Source organism: Porites lutea, chromosome 8, assembly GCF_958299795.1.
Source record: "Porites lutea chromosome 8, jaPorLute2.1, whole genome shotgun sequence".
Classification (NCBI taxonomy): domain Eukaryota; kingdom Metazoa; phylum Cnidaria; class Anthozoa; order Scleractinia; family Poritidae; genus Porites; species Porites lutea.
Window position 1 is genome coordinate 13,830,405 of NC_133208.1, and position 21,310 is coordinate 13,851,714.

The window sequence follows — 21,310 nt, forward strand, 5'->3', positions numbered from 1 at the left end:
TGGACATAAACTAAACTTCTACTCAGAGCAAATCTTATTTTTGCCCCTAGGAGTTGTTATTACCTGTGGTTTATGCCGCTGTCAGTGTATCCGGTAGCCAGAAAAGTGAAAATTTTCGAGTAATGGATCGTGTTTTGATTGGTCCTTTTGACATCACAGCCGTCAGCCAATATTTGTGGACGAAGGTGGGCAGAAGAGCCAGAATAATGGACTGGTTACAGGCGCTTTATTTCTTCTCCTCCACTCGTTTCGCTCGCGAAATGCAGCGTTTGCCTCGCTTTGCTCATAAAGCGCCTGTTATGCATGCTAAAATACAGAGTTTGTGTGGGAGTTGAGAAAAATGGGGTTTTGTGAAGGCGGCCGTTTGTAGAGTTGTCTGCTTTCGAGAGTGTCCGTTACGAGAGCTTCCACTGTAACAATTGTTTTCCTATGAAATTGCATTGTATTGAGTGTGGTAAGCTATGATGACGGTTACCCAACTCTTCCCCCTCTCCCTTCCCACTCCAACAAAAAATTATCTTTTCTGTGTAGCGAGTAATAAACAACGTTTTGCCTGTGTTCAGGAATTTCCATATCATTTAAATGTGAATGCCACATTATAATGCAAATACAATACACACAGAATCTTAACTCCGGGAGATTTGAATTGGGTACAATATTGAGTTAGCCAAACAGATCTATTCTGGATTAAAGCGCATGAGTTGTCATGGTAACAAACCCCTACTCGCCCTCCAAAAAACTCGGTCCAGGCTCTCGTTTCTACGTTCTTCTGCAAACCATGATTCGCGGTTTCTTTGCGGTGACAATTACAACAGGGTTTTCTTAGTTCACAGATGCTGGAGTGTCAAATCTAGGGTTCAAGGAAAATGATGTCCCCTCCCCAGTCGCCTTGGAATTTAAGGCCGATAACGTGATCGATTGGTGCGAGATTGCGAAAGAACGGTTGTCTCTCGGAGAGAGGATTGAAAGCGAGCTGACTGGAGTCAGATTTCATGGAAAGCTTTCTCTAGAGAATGGAAATACGACAGACTGTATTGTGAAAACTACCAAGGGTAATTGATGTTTCTCACTGCAATTCTAAAGTCAAAATTCAGGAAAGTCTCGTGTTTCACTTTGTGACATACTGAAAAACAAATAATACCACACTACTAAAAAGGTCTCATTTGAATGGTCACATGTGAAAGCACTGCTAAAGAGGGTTCATAATAGTCACACCGTGGGTTTTCATCCACACACTCAAAAGCTAGAATTATGTACTAAATAAATTAAGTACCATGTGAAAGTACTGTTTAAGATGGAAAGAGGTTTCATTTGAATGGTCACACCATACCATTTTGTCCAGCAACTCAAAAAGTCTTTTACCACCTACTAAATAGATAGTACCATGTGAAAGTACTACTGAAGATTTTTCATTGGAATGGGGTGAAATAGTGTTGCAGCCACAGACCCAAATGTTCGAACTGTGCACTAAAGAGGTAGTTACAATTGTGCTAAGCATTCGCTCACGCTCAATAATGTTTTTTTTTTCAGATGTTCTCGAGAAGAAATCTGGATCAGATGATGATGAAAATGATTTATTAACCGAGCTTAAAATTATGAGCTGCCTTGGTAGTCACCCCAACATACTAAACTTGTTTGGTGCTTGCACCATTAAGGGTATGTAAATTTCCCTGGGGGAATACTTATGGGCTACACGGGGATGTGCCTCACACCGGCAGGGTACAATTTATTCCCCCTTGACTCTAGCCAGAATATAAACTTTTTCATTCATTTTTAGAACATGGTCGGAAGCCTTCACTTAGTCGTTCGCGGTCATTTATATGCTGGGTCCAGAAGGCTTTTTTCTAGCTTGCCGCGGGATGCTTCGGTGAAGGCCGAAGAGACAGAAAGCGGAAAACCACGCACATGGAAGGTCCCTTGCAACCAAGATAGTTTAGTTGTACTTCACTGGGCATATTTTGTCTACCTCCTCTCGTAAGCGACCAAAACACCAAAATTTTTTCTAGTCAAAGCTCTATGGTTGGAACCTTTCGTGAGTGAATGCGATCACTTTTTAGGATGAAGGTTTAAGAATTTCGCCGATCGATTGTTGCTGCGGAGCGACCGAAGGGAGCGAGCAGCAACATAATCAGGATTTAAAGGAAATATATAAGGGGCGGCGAATTCTCGAATTCATCACTTTTTACCACAATGCATTGCATTTAACCACAATTTTTACCACAATGCATTGCATTTAACCACAGTGCATTGCGCCACGAACAACTCAAATAAAAACACGGGGGAAGTTCGGTGGGTGAGAGAGTGCATCGTTCGCTGCTCAGACTTAGAGTTTTCTTTGTGGCAAATTTTCTACAGCACGGTTAGAGGTCTTACCAAATTGTAAGACACGCAGGAGTCTTTGAGATGAGTACGATGGTTAACTTGGCGATTGGATTTCAATTCAAGAGCCTTTGACTCGTCCAGGTGTTAAACCTGACGAGAAGATGAGCATTTGCTCTTCGACTCCGCAACACGGGGGATATATAAATTCCACCTTGCTAGAAGGTGATGTGAAAGTGAGAAAATGTCATGCAATGCTATTCTTAAGAAACTGTATGAGCCGAAAATGGATGTGATTTTGACCATTCGCTTCAAAATAACAGCGGAAATCGAGATAACAAAACATATGTTTTGTGTCCTACTTTGCAGACGAGGACGTGTATCGGCGTTTTGAAAAGCATAATTATGTTCTTTCATTCATTCATTGCCATGGAATATGCGTTTACATTGTTTTTTCACTGTTAATAGCTCGGTTAATGTAGCTGGCGATCAACTTGCCGGTGGAAGTTTCATGGAAAAGGAATAAAATGAAAGACTTTTCCTATCGATTTCGTATTCAGCCTCTGTGGTGAAGTGGTTAGGTGTAGTCGCGTCAAGTCGAAGTTACCGGGTTCGAGTCCTACCGAATTATTAATTGCTGCTTTCTTTTTTTTTCCGTTTTTTGTGTTGTTGTTTTCTATAAATATATAGCTAAATAACTGTTACTTAATAAAGTGCAACAAACAGCAAGAAAAGTATTGTGTTTCCAGAGAAAATATGGATAAACAATCTGAATTTCTATTATTTCCTACAATTTACTGTGGGAAAACCAGAGTTGATAACCACTTGATCATTTTCTAAACAACGTTCCCACGAGTTCTTTCTATAGACTGATAGTAATTATTCTAGTACTTTCCAACATGTAAATAGGGCATTCAATGTCATTTTTGACTTCTTTTAAGTCTCACTGCCTAACTAATGCCAGTATCAACAGAATGTGGCGCAGCATTACTATCTTTTAGATACCCTAGTTTTAAACCTCTTCTAAACGACAACTGATACAATGATCCTGTTCTTTGTGTTCGCTGTATGTACTTCGCCATTCAAAGTGTGAGAAGAACTTTTAGAAACAGGTGGATTTACATATATTTTAACCTAAGAATTGTACAGTATACAGTCAAAAAGTAGATGTGCCCGAGCTTCTAGTAAAAGACCTGATGCAGTTCGACTCTGTTAATAAGCGACCACCTCATGTAAGCGACCACTAAATTGTTGCATTTTGGTTGGTCGCTCTCGGGAGGCTCGACTGTATTTAGAGCTGATCGAACTCCATTCAATATTTTAATGTGCGGTGAATGCATCATCATCATCATCATCATCATTATCATTATCGTCATCATCATCATCATCATCAAAATGAATGATATTGAACTCTAGTTCCGTTTATCTTACGCAGGTCCTACTTATCTCGTATTTGAAGATGCAGAACATGCAACTCTTTTGAATTTTCTTCAACAAAACAGTAAGAAAAATACGGATAGCTCTACAGCAACAGAGTGTACATTAACCAATGTGGAGAAACTTAGAATAGCTCTTGATGTGGCGAAAGGAATGAGACATTTAGCAGAAAGGAAGGTCAGTTGGAGATACGGGGAAGGGCAGAAAGTAATGTTTAACAGTAGTAAATATTATCTGGATTCAGAACTAAACTGGACTGGACAGTACTCTGGATTGGACTGGACTACGAGATAGTTGACAGCCTGGAGGGTGGGGGGGGGGGGGGTTGTTATTTTTGGTAGGGGGATTGTAAAGACTAGCAATTGTTGCAATTGGTGGAATCACTAAATAACGTACCGTAAAATTCCGAAAATAAGCCCCGGGGCTTATATTTTTCAAAAGCCCTTTTTGAGGCGCTTATTTTTGGAGGGGCTTATGTACGGGGAAAATTTGCGTTTGAAAATCGATTGGGCTAGCCTTATAGTTGGAAGTAAATTTACCGTTTTTACTTTGTTTGACTTTGTATTTGAGGGTAATTTCCAAGTACAAGCCCCCGGGGGGCTTATATTTGGAGGGGCGATTTAACGGAGGGTTTTTTGCGTTACGAGTTGGGGGGCTTATATTTGGAGGGGCTTATACGTGGAAGGGCTTATTTTCGGAATTTTACGGTAATACAATAGATTGAATATTTAGTCAACAGCACCCACACCAAAACGCATGCGCAATACCTAATCAAGAGTAGTCCACACGACATGGAAAACGTCCGCCTTGTCATAGGCTCCCCTCTTTTTCTCTCTACTCTCCTTTTAACACATAGTGTACTACACATGCCGCACTGACAATAAATAGAGACCCATTGTTTACTGACATTGAACCTCACTCCTTTACAGAGGCCCGATGAGGCTGAGCGGTATGGCTGCTGTGCTAAGTAACCGCAGGCCCAAAGTCGAAAGATGCCTGTTGCCTTACTCAGCGGATTGTCCGCTCACGTTCAAATCCAGTGCCTTCTACTGTTAATTGTTATAAGTGACAATAGGGCCATTTATACGAGGAAAAATAAGACGCGTCTTACATAGGACGCGTCGTGGACACGTCTTAAATAAGACGCAAACTTTCCGTATGAACGGCACATTTCGTCTAAAATAAGACGCGGCTTAGCTAAGACGCGTCTTATTTTAGAACAGCCCTTAACACCTGTTCTTAGGGTTAGGGTTAGACGCGTCTTAGCTAAGACGAGAAAAACTTCGTATAAATGACCTTCGCGTCATATATAAGACGCGAACGCATAGTACGCATGCGTTACTTTTTGGCGCGCCACGTTGGATTGCCGTTGCTACGGGCAACATTTACATGAAAACGAGTCAAGAACAGAAATAAGAGGCGAACCATTTATACGAGCTGTTCTTGTCTTAGATAAGACATGCTCGTATAAATAGTACAGTTCGCGTCTTATGTAAGATGCGTCTTATTTTTCCTCGTATAAATGGCCCTAATACCTGGAGGTCGTAAGTCCTGTCCAGATGGGGTTAAAAAAACTTGTAACAATCTCTCATCTGACACCTATCTGGGACTTTTCTTAGATTTACAATAGCCTCCTAAAAGTCCTACTTCCGTTGTTTAACTGGTGCATTGGAGTTTATGAATTCTTCATTTTTCATCAATTGTCTTTCGCAGTGTGTTCATAAGGATCTTGCAGCACGCAGCGTTTGTTTGAACAAAAGTAGGGTCGCCAAGATAACAAACATAGGAAGCACAGGTCACACCAACGACGTGACATTTTATGAAGATATCTCATCGGTAAGTCTCTAATCTTAAGGTTCATTTGATGACATTATTTATGATAACATTTGATAATAGCCCATTTTACAGTTCCAGGTGGAAACGACGCTGGAGTTGACCTTGATTTGATACAACCCTTCCTGCTTTTTGTGTAAATCATGTTGTTCTTATGTTAAATAGTATTTTTAAAGGATAATTTACATAAGAAAAGGAAGGAGGTTTGTATCAACAACAACAACATAAGCTTTATTTGCATGACTATAATTATGTAGTTACAGTATCGCAAAAGCTTTAACATAAAAAAAAACAATGTCAACATAAGCCTCACTTTCACTCATAGGCTGCGATACTAAGCTCACACTATAAAATGGTCTATTGGATGATGGCAAAACAAAAGATGATGTTAATGACGGTGCTACCAGTCCAACGCTAGTGATAGTTGAAGGGGGCTATTGTTTAAGTGTGGTTACGATAATTATGACGGTGCCTAAGCCTATAATGGCGTTGGTAATAATGCTAACACGATGGTATCGATCAAAAACAAGGATGACTAAGCTTGCTGCATACAAATAAAAATGTCTGTATCTGTCTGTTATTGTCTTGTAGGGAAAATTGTCAGCAGCAAAGTGGATGGCGCCAGAAACGTTAGAATCTATCATTTTCTCATCACAGAGCGATATGTAAGTATAAATATATTCTGCGAAGACTTACCAACACTTGTAATGAGTGTATATAAAAGCTTGAGAGTAGAATTTGTCGAAATAAGCCACGTATTGCTAAGAGTTTTCAGTTGTTTATTCAAATTCCGCAAAGGGAAAGCCAATGTGATAACTGGCCAATCACAATGCCGGCGGGCAGCAGAAAATTCAGCGAGCCAATCACGCCTAGAAGCTGTAACTAGTTTCAAAGGAGCGCGGGAAACTTTTACATGTAGCCTGCGTCACTGAAGCGCGGGAAAACGCGAGTTAGCAAAAGCTACGATCGGTTTTGGAAAGGTTTTGGTGTTGCTTCTGATTGGTTAAGAAAATGATTCGAGATTGTTCAGCCAATCACAAAACGCAGAAATAAAAAATCTGAGCAAATGTAAAATTAATTTCGACACTCACGTTGACCACTCTCTGAAACAGTGAATAATGGACTTTTTAAATAATAATGATAACTGACGGCAAGATAAGGTGAAGTGTGTGTGAGCTACGTGACAAACTTATATTGATTTTCTTTTGCTTGAAGTCTGTTTCAAGATACGCAATCTTTTGTTTTGTTTCAGCTGGTCATTTGGCGTTTTGCTGTGGGAGATAGAAACAGGAGGTAAGCCAAGCATTACAAGTGTTTCATCCGATAACGTATTTTTCATCCGATATAAATCAGTCGTATCAGTTTTAGGAAAACTGTGCATGCATTTTGATACTGCTTGACTGTTGTCTTTTAGGAGCAGTCCCTTATCCTGAGATTGAGACAGTAGATCTCTTACAAAGCCTCAAGTCCGGCTACAGAATGAAGAAACCCAATGGGTGCTCCGATGCTATGTAAGTGACCTCACACTTGACTCTGATCAAGGGCACTTCAGTGTTAAAGTCATAAGAGTGACCAACATCAATTTTCTCCTAACAACATCAGTGCATCATCAAAAGACAAGGTTTTGAGAAAGAATAAAATGATCCCCAAAGGAAAAATGCTTTCACTGATTTTTTTTAGCAATTTCTTTTAACTAATTCTTTAAGGAAATGTGCTGCAGCTCATCAGGAGAATTTGTTTATAGGTATTTGGTCTTGAGGGTTAAGAATCGGAAGACGTCAGAACAACTCAGAGTTGACTGCTTTTTGGACTCTCAGCTTTAAAGTATTTAATCTTCCTTTCGGAGGAGCTGCGTAATTATAAAGGCTTCCGCGATACCAGTGATTTCCAAATTTCAAATAGAAGTTTTGTCTTTTGGAGACTCAAGCTACGCTGATAGCAGTAACCGAGTGAATCATTACCCGCCCCAGCTAACTTCAAGTAGAGATATAGTTACTACCGTAAATCATTTAATAGTTATCTTGTTAGTATAAAAGGTTGAGTGTATAGAGTACTAAAGTGTGACGTCATAAAAATGAAACTTCTGAAATTATGGGATTTGTCAGGATATTCTGAAAGAACCATGTCCAAGAGGCCTACTTGCCAAAAATCAGCATTTCGGGGCAAATTTTCTCTGAGATGGTAGCCCAGTTATGCTTAGAAAACTCCATACAAAACCTTCTAAATTTTTTGGGGGTCGACCCAAAAAAACAGAAGGGTTTGTATGGAGTTTTCGGTGTATAACCGGCTAACATTTCAGAGACAATTTGCCCCGAAATGCTCATTTTTGGTAAGCAGGCCTCTGGGACATTGTTCTTTCAGAATATCCTGACAAATCCCATAATTTCAGAAATTTCATTTTTATGACGTCATCACTTTAGTACTCTATAGTGTCTCATATTTATTTTTTCAACAGCTATGAATTGATGACCAAATGTTGGCAGGGTAATCCCAGCGAACGACCCAAGTTTAGTGAGCTGTGTATGGTGCTCGACACACTTGTTACTAGAGAAACGTCTTGCTAATATATAAAATACCTTCAACGTGGACAACAGAACACTAGCGATAACTCCCGGTGCAACTCAACTGCTATAAATTAACGATTTAATTTGCAATAAACCAAGAAGCTCAACAAATGCATTCCACTAAATAAGCAGGATTTCATACAGAGACTACGGACTTTCTAAAAATTGTGAACTAATAGCGCTCGTTCGTCACTGATAACTTGTTTTGTCGATAGTGGACTCGAACTACGCTTAGCGTCGAAGCTTTTGATTATGATGCTAATCCTCGTTTGTTACTATTTCGCTTCCCTTCTTTATGTTGGTAAGGAAAGCTTTTTAAAGGTGCACACATACAGTCTCTGATCCTTTACGTTTTTCATGTTATTATATTATTATAATTATTCTTATAAATAATACTTATAGATAGTTACTGAAAGGCTAATGTTTTGTCAGTTTCATTGAAATAAATATCGAGAAGCAAAAAAGAAATTGCCGATTATTGATTATTCTCCTTCATGTTAAAATCGTCCTCCATGAACGGTTTTGCGCTACTGATGACTGAACCTATCTAGGCCGAGTAAACGGGCCGTTGAGTGACGTTATTTAGCAATTTTTAGAGATAAATGTATCCAGCGTTCCCATCATACTACCATCACGCTGCATGTGCTTCATATCACCCTCTTGTTTTTCTAGCTTTTTTTCAGCACCTTTCGCTGTTATTGTCAATAGGCCATTTCTGAGTTGCCTCAAGCCTCTGTTTCAAAGCGAGGCTAAGTGCGAAGCCATTGCTATGAATTTTTTTTTATTATTATTCTCATTCAAATAAAACTTATTTTCACAGCAGAGGTTTTCCCATTAGCCTCGTTTTGTAAGTGAGAGGTTTTGGAACTCGCGCGGTAATAGCGTATTTCTAAGTAAATCAAGCCGGTGTTTTTCTTCCCTGATGATATACTCTGATCGTTCGCCGGCTCATCATACATCGTTCCCCGCCTCATCTCTCTAACAAAAAGATGTGTGTGGAGCTTATGCGGGGAATTACTGAACCAGGGTACATCTCATCCTCGGCGGGTAGAAACGATAGCGGTACTTTTTTCTTACCTTGTTATGTATGTATTTTGTACCAAAGGCGTTTGCGTGGCGTTTGCGGGTGCGGTGTGGTGAGTTATGAGGAAACCTGGTGATCTCTTATCCTAGGATAGGGGCGGTACTGGTAGTCGCTGCTGTTAAAGACTTTGCGCATGCGTAACATTTATTCCAACCTTGATCATTTGAATAAGCTCAGGCCGAACTAACTTTATCAATATTTAACAGACACTTTGGGGATTTTATTTTGAAATCTAATGTTGCCAAGTTTTCCCTGGCGAATGAAGTTGTGATTTGCACCATTTCTAGTTTTACGGTCAAACTGCTTAACAAATGAAAGATGAGGGGTGGAGTGCCTCAGGGATCTGTCCTCGGGCTTCTCTTATTTTCTACATAAACGCTTTCAATGCTTGAGTACCTTCAGTTAATTACTTGTACTCTATTTGCTGTGAGAGCAAGGCACTGGTTATCGTGCTGAGAATTTACAATTCCATAGTATGGCCTTGTCATACCGCATTTCAGTCATATGGGTAAGCATTTTTATCATCCGAAAAAGATCATTGGGATAATGGTGTTCCCTAAATACATAGAGGATCCTAGGCCTTTCTCGTCCGGATTTCTGGGAAAAAGAGAGAAGGACTTATTCTTATCGCACTTCTCTTGTAATCTTCAGGGTCATCTGGCTTTAATTACCTTCAGCTATTTGGCATTAATTGTTAGTATCTGTTTCACGGGTTAAGTATGTACTGAAATCACTCTAACATAAATATTGCAGAGGTAAAATAACAAATTATGGAAAGTTCCGACTCGTTAAAATATTTAGAGGTCCTGGAGTAGAATTTTAGATAATCTTACTAAAGGACCTGAAAAGGATAAAATGTATATAAAAAATCTTCTACGGAATGTACAGAAAGAAAAAATTTATTCGTAAACGTTACCATTACTTTGACATTTTTTATTCCTCAACCAGATAGATTTAAAAGTTTTACGTCCATCTGCCGCCATTTTTCCGAGTCTTTTTTAGTTTGTTGGTTCTCGGCTTGGTGTGGAGTGACTTACTAGTAGTTTCCTAATAAAGCCCAGCAGAGCTTGCTTAGATCTCCTGCCATTCCATACCGCAAAAACGAATCGAATAATTAAAGTCACCAACCTTGTGTAGAATCAGGAGCCAATAAGAATGTGTATAATGAATATATGACCCTTGAGGGAATGAACTTTTATTCGGTTGCTTTCAGTTTGATCATCAGAAGTAATAATGTTTTGTCTCCTTAGTTCCTCGTTTTGCTCTTCATCAATATTTTATTAAAATATTTACCAAATAATAATAGTGTCAATCAAAGTAATTCGACACCTTAAGCGTGCCGGCTCATTTCCATAGAAACGAACTCGAGAACTAATTGCTGCATGATACTCGAAGGTTGTATTATTTTGGAATCGAAAACATTACATTTTCGTCATTAGGAGCGTGTCTTTCTCGCGTTCCGGAAGAATGAGCGATGTAGAGGTAAGAAAAGACGTAATTGACAACATCAAATCGTGAATCCTTTGAGACTTTGATGTTCAAAGAAAGTTAATTGCTTATGAACTTACGGTATTATTTAGGCAGCTTTCTAACTATTTGACTTTACACTGTAATCATCCATCGTATTGTTTCTTACCTTGAAAAGATGAGAAATAGCAAAGATACTAAAACGCAAGACCAGGATAAAGACGAAAAAGTCAACGACAAAGAACCTGGAATGCAACGAGAAGGATTTCGGCATGATGCGCCATCTGGTAAGATGCACTTGCGTTCAGTTTAGGCCTTTAAACTTATGATCACGCTTTGTCCGACAGATTGTTTCCAATCCTATTTTGATGGCAGAGTTCGCTTTTATTTTGAAGATTATCTCAAATTCTTCCGAGTTACTCAAAATATTCCCTCAAAATGATCTCCCTGTATAGATATTTAAGCTTGAGAGTGTTATATACATCACGCTAATTGTGCTAGGCGCCATTGTGTTAATTTGCTCGGTGGTGGTAAACCGCGGGGATCAAACTCACAGACACACGCCATTTCCTTCTTTTGCAGATTTTAGCAATTAATCAAAAGTGGCGAAGAGTAAAATTTATGCTATCTTTGAAAATAAGTTGAGTCAATTGTTTACTGAAACTCAGAGAAATATTTATTATAAGAGGCATCTTTAAATCTTCATTGGCTCGTCTCTTTCAATAATTGATGTTTCGTGACCGGAAGTGACGTTTAGTGGAGTATTGTACAGTGGATTTGTGGGCTGAAAATTATAAACAGGTATTAAGTACCGCAATCTCAAAATATAGAAAAAATAGAAAAATCATATTTGATAGTGTGATTGCACTGCATAGATTTTGTATTACAGTTTACTTCAAGAGGTAACCTACTGATTATTCATGAGTAGCTTCAGAAAAGTCCACTTTGCTGCATCTAAACAAGTAAGACATACAATTAATGTAGCTCAATAAAAAAAGCTTAGTCAATAAAAATTGTCATTAAAAACAGAACTCTTTTTTATATTCAGAATGCTGGATATTGCATTTTTTAACTTCTTTATTGCACATTTTCTGGGATCTTGCAAATCACAGGAGATAAAGAGAGCAGTCCAAAAATTTCACAAAAGAAAAGAAAGGGAACCAGCTCTCAAGCTGCAAGCTCCAGGGCATCCACACACCTTGACAAGAAAACACAGCAAATGGTAGCAGAATTATACAGACTGAAGTGGCAGATGACTGCATTCAAACAGTCCATACAAAGACCCCCTGTGTAAGTGAATCTTCCACTGTCTGGTCCCTGCAGGGGAAGAAACCTGGTAAAGGGTGTGGTGGTAGGGGGAAGGGTGGTGACATGAATTATGAAAAAAAGGTAAAGTAGTTGTCAGGAGTTAAGGTTCAGTAGCATTGACATTAGTTGGCCAATGTACTTGTATATATGAGGGGGGTGTAAGGGTTTGCAGTGATGCGGTTTTGCTAGATTTTTGGTGCAGTTTTGCGAAAATTTTTATTTTAAGTTGCAGTATTGTGGTTTTACAATACCAAGTGTTTTGCAGTATTTTGAAATTTTCGGGTAATTTCAATGCGGTTTGCGGGTTTCTTATGTTATCCTGTGCTGTGTTTATAAGTGTTTCTGTGTGGTTTTGCAGTATTCATAACTAATCATGGTTCCAACTTGTATGAAACATATTTACCTAAAGCCTTGGCCTAGCGGCCTAGCTACCCATAACTCCAGTGTTAGCTCCCCCAAATTGTAACAAAAATATTAATACTGTCTCTCGACTCCAACAGGAGGCCATATACTCCAGATATCTTCAACAGCCTGTCACCTTATTATAATCAGTACCTGGTAGACTCTACAATTCAGGATCTGATGCAGGTTAGTATTTTTTATAAGGCTGCATAGATTCCAAAGCTAATCCATTAATAGGGCTGGGGGACTGCCATAATTTTTAAAGTCACCAGGATGCTCATCATCTTGCTTAGTAGTAGAAGGTGCAGATTTGGTGTCATTTTTTGCTGATAAATGTATTGTTTAGGGCAAGAGAGCATAATCTGAGTTATTTCTCTCTGGCTTAGGATTGTGCGACTTTAATATATATAAAAAAAGAACAAACCCTTTTTAACTCTATGTGAGACTACGGTTTCCTTTAGGGGTCTAAGTAAGCCCATGCCATGCCCAGATTTGTTTCAGTAATCTCAGCTAGTATATGGGAGTCATCCCCTTCCCGAAACTTTAGTGTAAAAGGTGATTTAGAAGGACAAGTCAATGTTATATAATAATTATTAAAGTGACCTCAAATATAGCCTATTGACATTTTAAGGGTTTTTTATAGGAGCCAGAAGTAAGAATGCCCAGAGGGTATGGCCACAGACCTACAGCCCTTGGAATAGTGGGTAATTAGAGAAACAATTTTCTTTTTGCGAATTACACTCCCAGGCAATTGATGGGATTAGATGTTGATGTTGATGTTGTTGTAAAGCCCACACAATAATAATAATAATAATAATAATAATAATAATAATAATAATAATAATAATAATAGGCTTTCTTTAAAGAGGGTAAAACACTTAACAGTAGTGCTAAGACACTGATAACTCTGTGGCCCTCAAAACAAATTACAAGTATAGATTCTACAACTAAAAACTATAAAATATACCATTTTCAAAGATAATTTAGGATAAAATATAATAGATAATTTCTAAAAAGACATTATGACTAAGATAGATAAAAACAACAAAACAGAGATCATTGTCAACACAACAAAGATCATTGTCATAAATCAAAACAGTGAGTTCTTTTTCCAATTCAAGATACAACACAAGCCTGTTACCCCAAACTGTCAGTCCCCTCCACCCTTAAGTGGATTGAATGTCGTCCCCAAGAGTATAGAAAATTGACTTGATAAAGGAGAAAAAAAGGCTTCCAATGGATACTCCCAACGTGGAATGAATGAGGAGAAGAGAAAGAAAATGGAATAATGAGGGTGTCATCCTGAGTGTCATTAAAGTGGGAAATGTGAATATCCCAGGGACTACCCCCACCTCCACCCTCAAATCTAAAATGTAAGGCATTGGTTTTGGTAATAAATATGTAAAAGTTTGTAAATGTCAGTTTTTTGAACTGAAATGTTTTCCTTTCAGACCCAGAAATCGCTTGGAGAATGGACAAGTAAGTAATAGTTTGTTTAATGGTAAATTCAGGGTTTGCCTCAAAAGGGTTCTCGTTAATATCCTGATTTATGTGGAAGTAGCTGGAACAATTTTCCATAACCGCCCGTGTGAAACGACATCCCTGGCCTGATGGCCTGCAACAGAAGCTTTCCATCGACATTTGGGTTTACGCGCGAGAGGCACGCGAAAGGAAACGCGCGTTCTTTCCCGGCTCGTTTCACTCCCTATTCGAAACGGAGAGCTTTCTCATAGGCTACCAAATCCCTTGTACATGTGACGTCATCAGTGTTAGTGGTCATAGATAACAGACACTCAATTAGTGCAGGATTTAAAGTTGGTGACCATGTTCTGCCATGCGCGATTTGGTCAATCAAGATAGGGATCAAGCGCGTAAGAAACCATAAGAACCGTGTAACCTTGGCTTGAAAATTAGCCTGCGAAAAGAGCCGTTTCTCCTCGCTCTTTGCCTCTGGGGACGTTTCGCGCGGAGGAACGTCCTTTATTCCTCGCGAAACGTCCTCAGCGGCGAAGAGCCAGGAGAAACGGCTGATTTCGCAGGCTACTTGAAAATTAGAGTAAAAATTCTAAAGGATCTCACCTTTACTTCCTTAGACTGTTCACAGTTCACAACTTTTTCGTAAGATCGTCAGGATCGAGCGCCGGTACGGACGGCCATCTTGGTTTCATATGTACCCAGGGGGCGGGCATCGGGGTTTAAAGCGGTAGGGGGAGGGAGGCGAGAAAATTGTTTCTCTCGCTTCCTCCCAAACAACCCCCCGCCCCCTAAGTGGTTTTGACACTCATCCAAGATTGCTGCCCTTAACGCAAAGCGCTCGATCTCGACGATCTTACGGAAAAATAGGGAGCTGTGAACAGTCTATTACTTCCTCAGCGTTCAGAACCCAATAAAAAAGGAATAATAATAATAATAATAATAATAATAATAATAATAATAATAATAATAAAACGAGGCAACTAGAAAAGCGAAAAACAAACAAACGAAGGCGAAAAAAAAGTATAAAGGTCAAGCTTACCTCTTTCGATATTTTGCCCTTTGCGCGTGAGGAAACTTAGGAAAATGTAATTTGCTCCCCTTTTCCGTTATAAACGAAGGCCAAGAGAAAGTGACAAGAAAATAGCGTGACAAACTTTTAAAATGGAGTTTCTGAACCAGATTGAATCACCTGGGCCATTTTGAAAACTGCAATCTCTACGCAACAGAACGGAACTACCGAAATCCTTGTTCTGGACTTCCACCTGTGTACTAGGATTTGAGCATGCACCATGATTGGCTTTTGAACAAAGCCATTGTCGATATGCCAATCAGGATAAAGGGAAATTCGAAACTCATTAATTAAATAAATAAAATAAATAATAATTTGAGGGAGCAGATCCACATAGTGGTTCTTCGTCTACCTGACACTGACCTGATTCCTGGTCGAATTGGAATTTGAAAATGTTGGTTTTTGAGGAGAGGGGAAAACCGGAATAGCCGGAGAATACCTCTCGGAGCAAGGGAGAGAACCAACAACAAACTCAACCCACATATCTTTCCGGTAATTCGTTGAGTCCGTTGGAAGACAGATCAAGGATATCGGCACTGCTTCGCAGACGTACTACCCGGTGTTAGATTACGTCTACGACGCAGGTTATCTTAAAAGTACACTTTCTATGTTAAGTGTTACAGTGGCGGATCCAGAGGAGGGGGCCGGGGGGGGCGGCCCCCCTCCCTTATTTTCAGACCAAACTGAGGCCCGAAGGGCCGAAACAATTTTTTTAGGAGACCGGGCCTCCCCCCTGGATGACCGCTCCCCCCTTCCCCCACCCTTATCTCAAGGTCTAGACGCGGCACTGTGTTGTTTTTTAATAAGTTCTTTTTACTGTTTTTGCCGTCAGCTCTCCAAATCCGGTTCCGTTATCAAGGCTACCTGGAAGGCTTTTTCACAATTCAGCAGATTGGTATGTGCGACGTTGTAATTTGTCTTTATGGTCAAACCTCCGGTAAGCGACCAGTCAGTGGTCGCTTACGGCAGGTGGTCGCTTACGATAGTCCAACTGCAGGAGGGTTTTTTTCGAAGAGAGGTCCGGACTCACCTAGTACCCCCCACATTTTGAAGAGAATCAAGAGAACGTAATGAGAGAATGTATTGCATGCAATTTCCAGGTTAAAGTACATTTTCATTGATTTTAATCCTTGTTGTTCCTAAAAGTTGTTTTTAAACTCCGAGTAGCGTAGTCTGTGCAGTCTACGTACAGCGTAGTTTGTGTTTACCTGTATATCCAAGGGTCGTTTGGAAGAGGTTAAGAACAATGGAAAATTCTAAATCTGCCTTTCTAAAAAGTGGTCGCACATGGAGGTTCGGCTTTATTTAAATCTATGTTTTTCCTAAACGTTCTTTTTAATCTCTGAGTAGCGTTGTTCATACAGTGAAAACAGAGATCAGACCATTACATCAGAGGGTCGCTTAGAAGAGGTTAAGAACAATGAAAAGTTCTAAACCGTCATCCTAAAAAGTGTTCGCGATTGCTTACGAGGGGTTCCAACTATAAAGCTTTGAGTTTGACTGGAAAAATCTTGTGCTTTGGATGAGTAGTCGCTCATTAAGGGATTTGGCTTATCAGAGGGGGGGGGGGGTAGGGGGGGTCGCACATGGAGGTTCGACTGTCATAGGCGTTTTATTAGCAGATCGATATGTAATTTGCCGCGTCAAGTCATTTAATAGCTTAAGTGATTTTTCATTCAGGAGCAGAAACATGTTAAACTCACGTGACAACCAAGGCAGTACCAGGCTTCCTCCACTACCTATGCCTAGCTTCCCGCGGTTTAACCAATCAAATTATCAACCAAACAGAATGACGTATGATGAGCTGCCAAACTTCAGGTATGAGGACACTTACAGCAATCGCTTTTACTAATTTTGCTTTACGAAACGGAGCGCTATGTGGATTGGTTCTAACCGTAAAATAATTCGAATTCCAGAATCCGGCAAAATTTTGCTTATGGAAGCCGGAATTCGGGGAAGTTTCGCTTGTGGAATCCGACATCCAGCTAACAATTGAAATTCGGAATCAAAGTTCCACTGACAAGGAATCCGAAATTCAGTTTCTGCTGAGTCCGGAATCCACAGCGCAGAATCCAGAATGCAAGACTGTCTTGGATTAATGGGTCACTGTACCAAGATCTGGATAGTACTTCTGACTGGTCGTGCGGCGAGGGAAATTTGCTTCAACCCATCAGGAGCACTACCCATATCCCAGAAGTACTTCTCATTGGCCGTGCCGCATGGGAAATTTGCTTCAACCAATCAGAAGCACTACTCTGATCTGGCCAGTGACACGTCATCAGCTTGGAATTTCTGCGCTTATTCCTCAGACGTCTTTTTGAGGTGAAACCGCTGGTGGCGTCGCGTACTGTTTTCTCAGGCTAAGTTGTCCCCTAAAAATGGCTGCGAAGGAGACTACGTTGTAGCAAAATCGCTTTTTTCTCTCCTGAAACTATGGAGACGTTACAAAGTCTCGAGAGAGCAAGATTAATTTCTCCCGACAGTACAGACATTGAAAGCGTAATCAAGTACAGACTCTTTAAAATGTTATCTATAGACTGTTACGATTCAGTTTTCTTTTGTCTTTGAAGGAGTGATCTTCGCAAAACGTACGACAAACAAGCAGAAAAACAAGAGAAGGTGGATTATCAGAGAGCCGTACAGGACTGGAACAGAATGAACCTTTCCGAACTAAAAAAACTTCCTCCAAATCCGCGGTATCATTTCAAGAAGACCATTGTGTCGTATCTCGGAACAACTCCAGGGTCAAGCAAGGCAATAGTACCACTAACTGAAGAGCTGAATGCCAAAACGCCGGAGCCGATTGCGCAAAAGTAAAGTTTTATAACCAAGACTCGTTCAAATGGGAATCTTGCCTGTCATGATGAACACTACAGAGGATAAAGGACAAGCGCTGTTCCCACTATAAAGCAGCTTTTGAATCAATTGCAAAGTATTGACAGCTTAGTATTGACAGCTTATGTATATGTTGGTTTAACCCCTATTACAGAGAATTCAATTTATTGTTATCCGTAATGCAATTTTCAGTCAATTTTAGCCAGACTAGAGAAGCTATTTTACCGGCGCCATTTTGAATTTATTGGATAATGTGAGCGCAAAGCAGAATACTGACAGCTTTCTTCTCTTTTGAATTTGTATATTTTGTTTCAACTCTTATTACGGAAATTTTAAGTTATTGTCATGAATGTAATGTATTTTCAAATCAATTTTAGACATTTTAGGCTGCAGAGCAGGCTTTTTTCTTCTTTAACGATAACTCAGCGGTAGCTATCATTTTTTGACTCGCCACAACTCTCTGTCAGTTTTAACGTCCAAGATGGCGGGAGAACATTTTGTAGTATCATCGTTCGCACTGCAAAATATGCCTACTAAATCAAGTTTTAATTCACAAAAGTGGCTAAACTCGATTAAAAACAAATTAAGGCTTCGCTGCTTAAACGACTTTCAAAAGCCTCACAGTAAACCTATTCATTGTTACAAAAAATTGCCAAATCTATAGTTTCGTGCTCCTTTTGACGAAGGGAGTCGGAAGTAAATTCAGCTTGTTTTGATTAATCAGGCTTTAAAAAAGATCTCAGTATAAATAATTATTTGTTCCGTGTTTTCATTAATTCATTTTAAAAGGTTTGTTTTAAAAAAAAGACATTTAGGGTCGGTCATTTAAACGTGCTTTTATGAAACTGTTCACGGTAAATGGTGTTTACATAAAAGCTTTCGGCAAACTGAAAACGGCTTAGAACGCGGTTTTGTTAAACGCTGGCTAAACTCCGTTTAAATAACTGGCCCTCAGTTTATAAAAAAGTTTGTCAAAAACAAGCGAGTGCAGCTCACAGCTTTTGCTGATTTTTCTAAATATAAAGTGTATTAATGTACCTAGACGTTTTTTTACTGTAGGTAGAAGTTCAAAATTTGATTCCAGTTGGGCCCCGTCGGTCAACACGCATCCGGGTATTAGTGAGTTTACGCAACAGGACCGTAAAACGCTCAAGTTGTGTGCGACAAACGTGACAGGTCTATTACTGGCGACTATTGTCTTGATCTTCACTTAACATTAATGTTTTCTAGTCTTTTACGATAAGATTTGTCAAAGGGAAGGTAAAGTTGGGCGGAAAGTGTTTTCAAACATGTCGCACAAGGTTTGCCGTCTTCTTTCCTCTCCCGTTCTGTTGCGTAAGTTCACTATTATTGAAAACGAAGAATTTTTTTCTCCGTTTTCAAAAACAAAATACGCGTCCAAATGTACCATATTCGAATCGTTTTCGCCCTTCCACACGAAAACGCTTAATCAATGGAAAAACGACAGCATCACTTACGGAGCATGCGCAATTCTAGTAGTATATGATGTATGACATCATCGTATTCGAAAACCTCCGTTTTCGTCCGTCCACACGGAAATGAGAAGCCGGCGTTTTCTAAAATCTCCACTCCGGAGTGCGTTTTTGAAAAGTTTCGTTTTCAGTGACCGTTTTCACCGGATACGTGTGGACGGTAGGCCAAATCGGAAATAAAAATCTCCGTTTTCAAAAAAAAAAAAACGGATACGTCTTGACGGGGCCTTAGTACATTTAGTCGACTGTGCAAATCGTTGGAATATATTTTATGGAATCTGAGTTGTTATTAAAACCACATTCACGTTACTTAGCGGTGTATTGTGTAGTCATCTATGTCTTCCCTCGGAAACAGAAGGTCGCGTTCGAACACTTTCATTTCTCCCCTCAAAAAGTAAGATTTATAAGTAACCAAGTGATTAACTTGGAAACTCCCCTTCAGGTTATGTTCAGACGGGTTCAGTTAAAGGGGCTAGTAACATACGGGTGAATTGTACATTTTTTCGTTAAAGTATTCTCAGTCATCTTCGACGTCTGACCCAACAGACGATCTTAACTTAATTTAGGTCGACCAAAATTAGAGTTTTGTTCCATCGTCTCAACAAAAGTTCGACGTTTGGCCTAGGTCTCAGACTTTTTAGAGCCAACTACGTCAACGTCTTCTAGTATAAATACGCCCATTACCCTTCTCCTGTATGCACCCGTAAAAGCTACCGTTTGTATGCGAGTTTACAACGTTCATCAAGTGGACTTCAAGTTACCTTTCGCAACATTAGTTCAAAAACAAACGATAAACTCAGAACCTGTTTACGTGGAGGTGGGGGACCCCAGATAGGTGAGGTAGCATGCGGCGGGTCACCTCACCTAACATGTAAACGTGATCAAATTAAAATGAGAGACTATATGGACAGGCGGGTTACCCCACCTAAGCGGGTTACCTCACCTCCCTAGGGTGTCCCACCTCCATGTAAATAGGCCCTTAGGCTTGCCTTGGACAAACTGTACACTGATCGTACAATCACGACACAGATAAAAACTTAATTTACAAAGAAAGTTCCTAAAAGGTATAATTTGGATGAATACCGCACTATCCCTAGATCTATTCCCACGAGGATCAAACTCTTAGTCGATAGGCGCATGCCTATTTCAAAGTATCCCGTTCGTGGCACCTGTTGTTTTTAAATTACTGACAAATCGTTGTATCAGTCAATCGGGATCGACACTATCAAAATCAAGAAAACTGTTCAAAACATCTAGCTTGGTAATCAAGCCCTGGTAAAGTTGGCTTCGCTGACCTTGATCCGTGCATCGTTTCAGCTGAGCACAAGCGCGCTTCAACACTTTGTAAAAAAGGGAACCTTTTTCCACATTAAAGTAGGACTTTTCCAATAGATAAAACTTTCTTGTCACTCGTCGTATCAAATTGTTAAAAATTAAAAAGAGTAGCCACTGCCTTTGTTTATCGCACCAACGCCGGGAACCACATCTTCTTTCACAACAACCTTCTTCTTATCTTTCTTTGTTAGAAAAATAGGGGACACAGATATATGATTCCCGTATTTGGTCGAAGGAAAGTGAAATCGCGAAGATTTTGTACTGAACGCGTGCGTAGAAAACAGAATCAATATCTGAAGTGTTTCAAACACAAATAAAACGTGTTTGCGGTCAAATACAAGAACAAAAAAATCCAAACACACTTTCCTTTGTTTGCATTCTTTATTACCTTCTAAGATATATGCAAATATTCGCTTTCAATTACTGTACCATTGCCAAGGGACCTGCAAGACTTTGGTTTCCATAGAAACCACACTCTCAAATACACAAGTGCAGCGATAAGTTGAGTGATTGCTGTAAAGAGACCTAACACTCCTTTAAAGTTTTTCCACATACGTTGCCTGTTAGGTAAGTCAAAATTTTGAAGTATCTATTATCGAGTTTTATAAAGTACCCGTTTTGTGCGCACATTAGAAGAAATTAACCATGTTTGCTTGACAAAGTTTTAATTACATTGAGGGCCCAGCAT

At 39.7% G+C, this 21,310-nt stretch overlaps 2 protein-coding genes across 9 annotated transcripts in view; both read left to right on the forward strand.

Moving 5' to 3' along the window:
* LOC140946424 (scavenger receptor cysteine-rich domain-containing group B protein-like) overlaps positions 1-8,621 on the forward strand; it is a 33,551-nt gene extending 24,930 nt beyond the window's left edge. For all 8 annotated transcript variants that reach the window (XM_073395542.1, XM_073395543.1, XM_073395544.1 and 5 more), the window contains 8 exons: positions 827-1,052; positions 1,531-1,656; positions 3,755-3,933; positions 5,470-5,592; positions 6,181-6,254; positions 6,842-6,882; positions 7,004-7,100; positions 8,045-8,621. In XM_073395542.1, coding sequence (XP_073251643.1) covers positions 827-1,052; positions 1,531-1,656; positions 3,755-3,933; positions 5,470-5,592; positions 6,181-6,254; positions 6,842-6,882; positions 7,004-7,100; positions 8,045-8,153 — 975 coding nt within the window. In that variant the 3' untranslated portion in view covers positions 8,154-8,621. The remainder of the gene's footprint in view (positions 1-826; positions 1,053-1,530; positions 1,657-3,754; positions 3,934-5,469; positions 5,593-6,180; positions 6,255-6,841; positions 6,883-7,003; positions 7,101-8,044) is intronic.
* A 1,981-nt stretch (positions 8,622-10,602) lies between these two features.
* Positions 10,603-19,596, forward strand: LOC140946435 (uncharacterized). The gene is made up of 9 exons (XM_073395561.1): positions 10,603-10,719; positions 10,883-10,991; positions 11,817-11,994; positions 12,513-12,600; positions 13,058-13,118; positions 13,866-13,893; positions 15,792-15,854; positions 16,640-16,777; positions 17,530-19,596. The coding sequence occupies exons 1-9, from the start codon at positions 10,705-10,707 to the stop codon at positions 17,774-17,776; spliced, it is 927 nt and encodes a 308-aa protein (XP_073251662.1). The 5' UTR covers positions 10,603-10,704; the 3' UTR covers positions 17,777-19,596.
* Positions 19,597-21,310: the final 1,714 nt, after the last annotated feature.

What these genes read in the sequence shown, in the direction of transcription:
- LOC140946435 (XM_073395561.1), top strand. An exon ending in TCCATACAAAGACCCCCTGT is followed by an intron (nt 11,995 to 12,512) that starts GTAAGTGAATCT and finishes CGACTCCAACAG; the next exon opens with GAGGCCATATACTCCAGATA. An exon ending in TTTCACAATTCAGCAGATTG is followed by an intron (nt 15,855 to 16,639) that starts GTATGTGCGACG and finishes TTTTTCATTCAG; the next exon opens with GAGCAGAAACATGTTAAACT.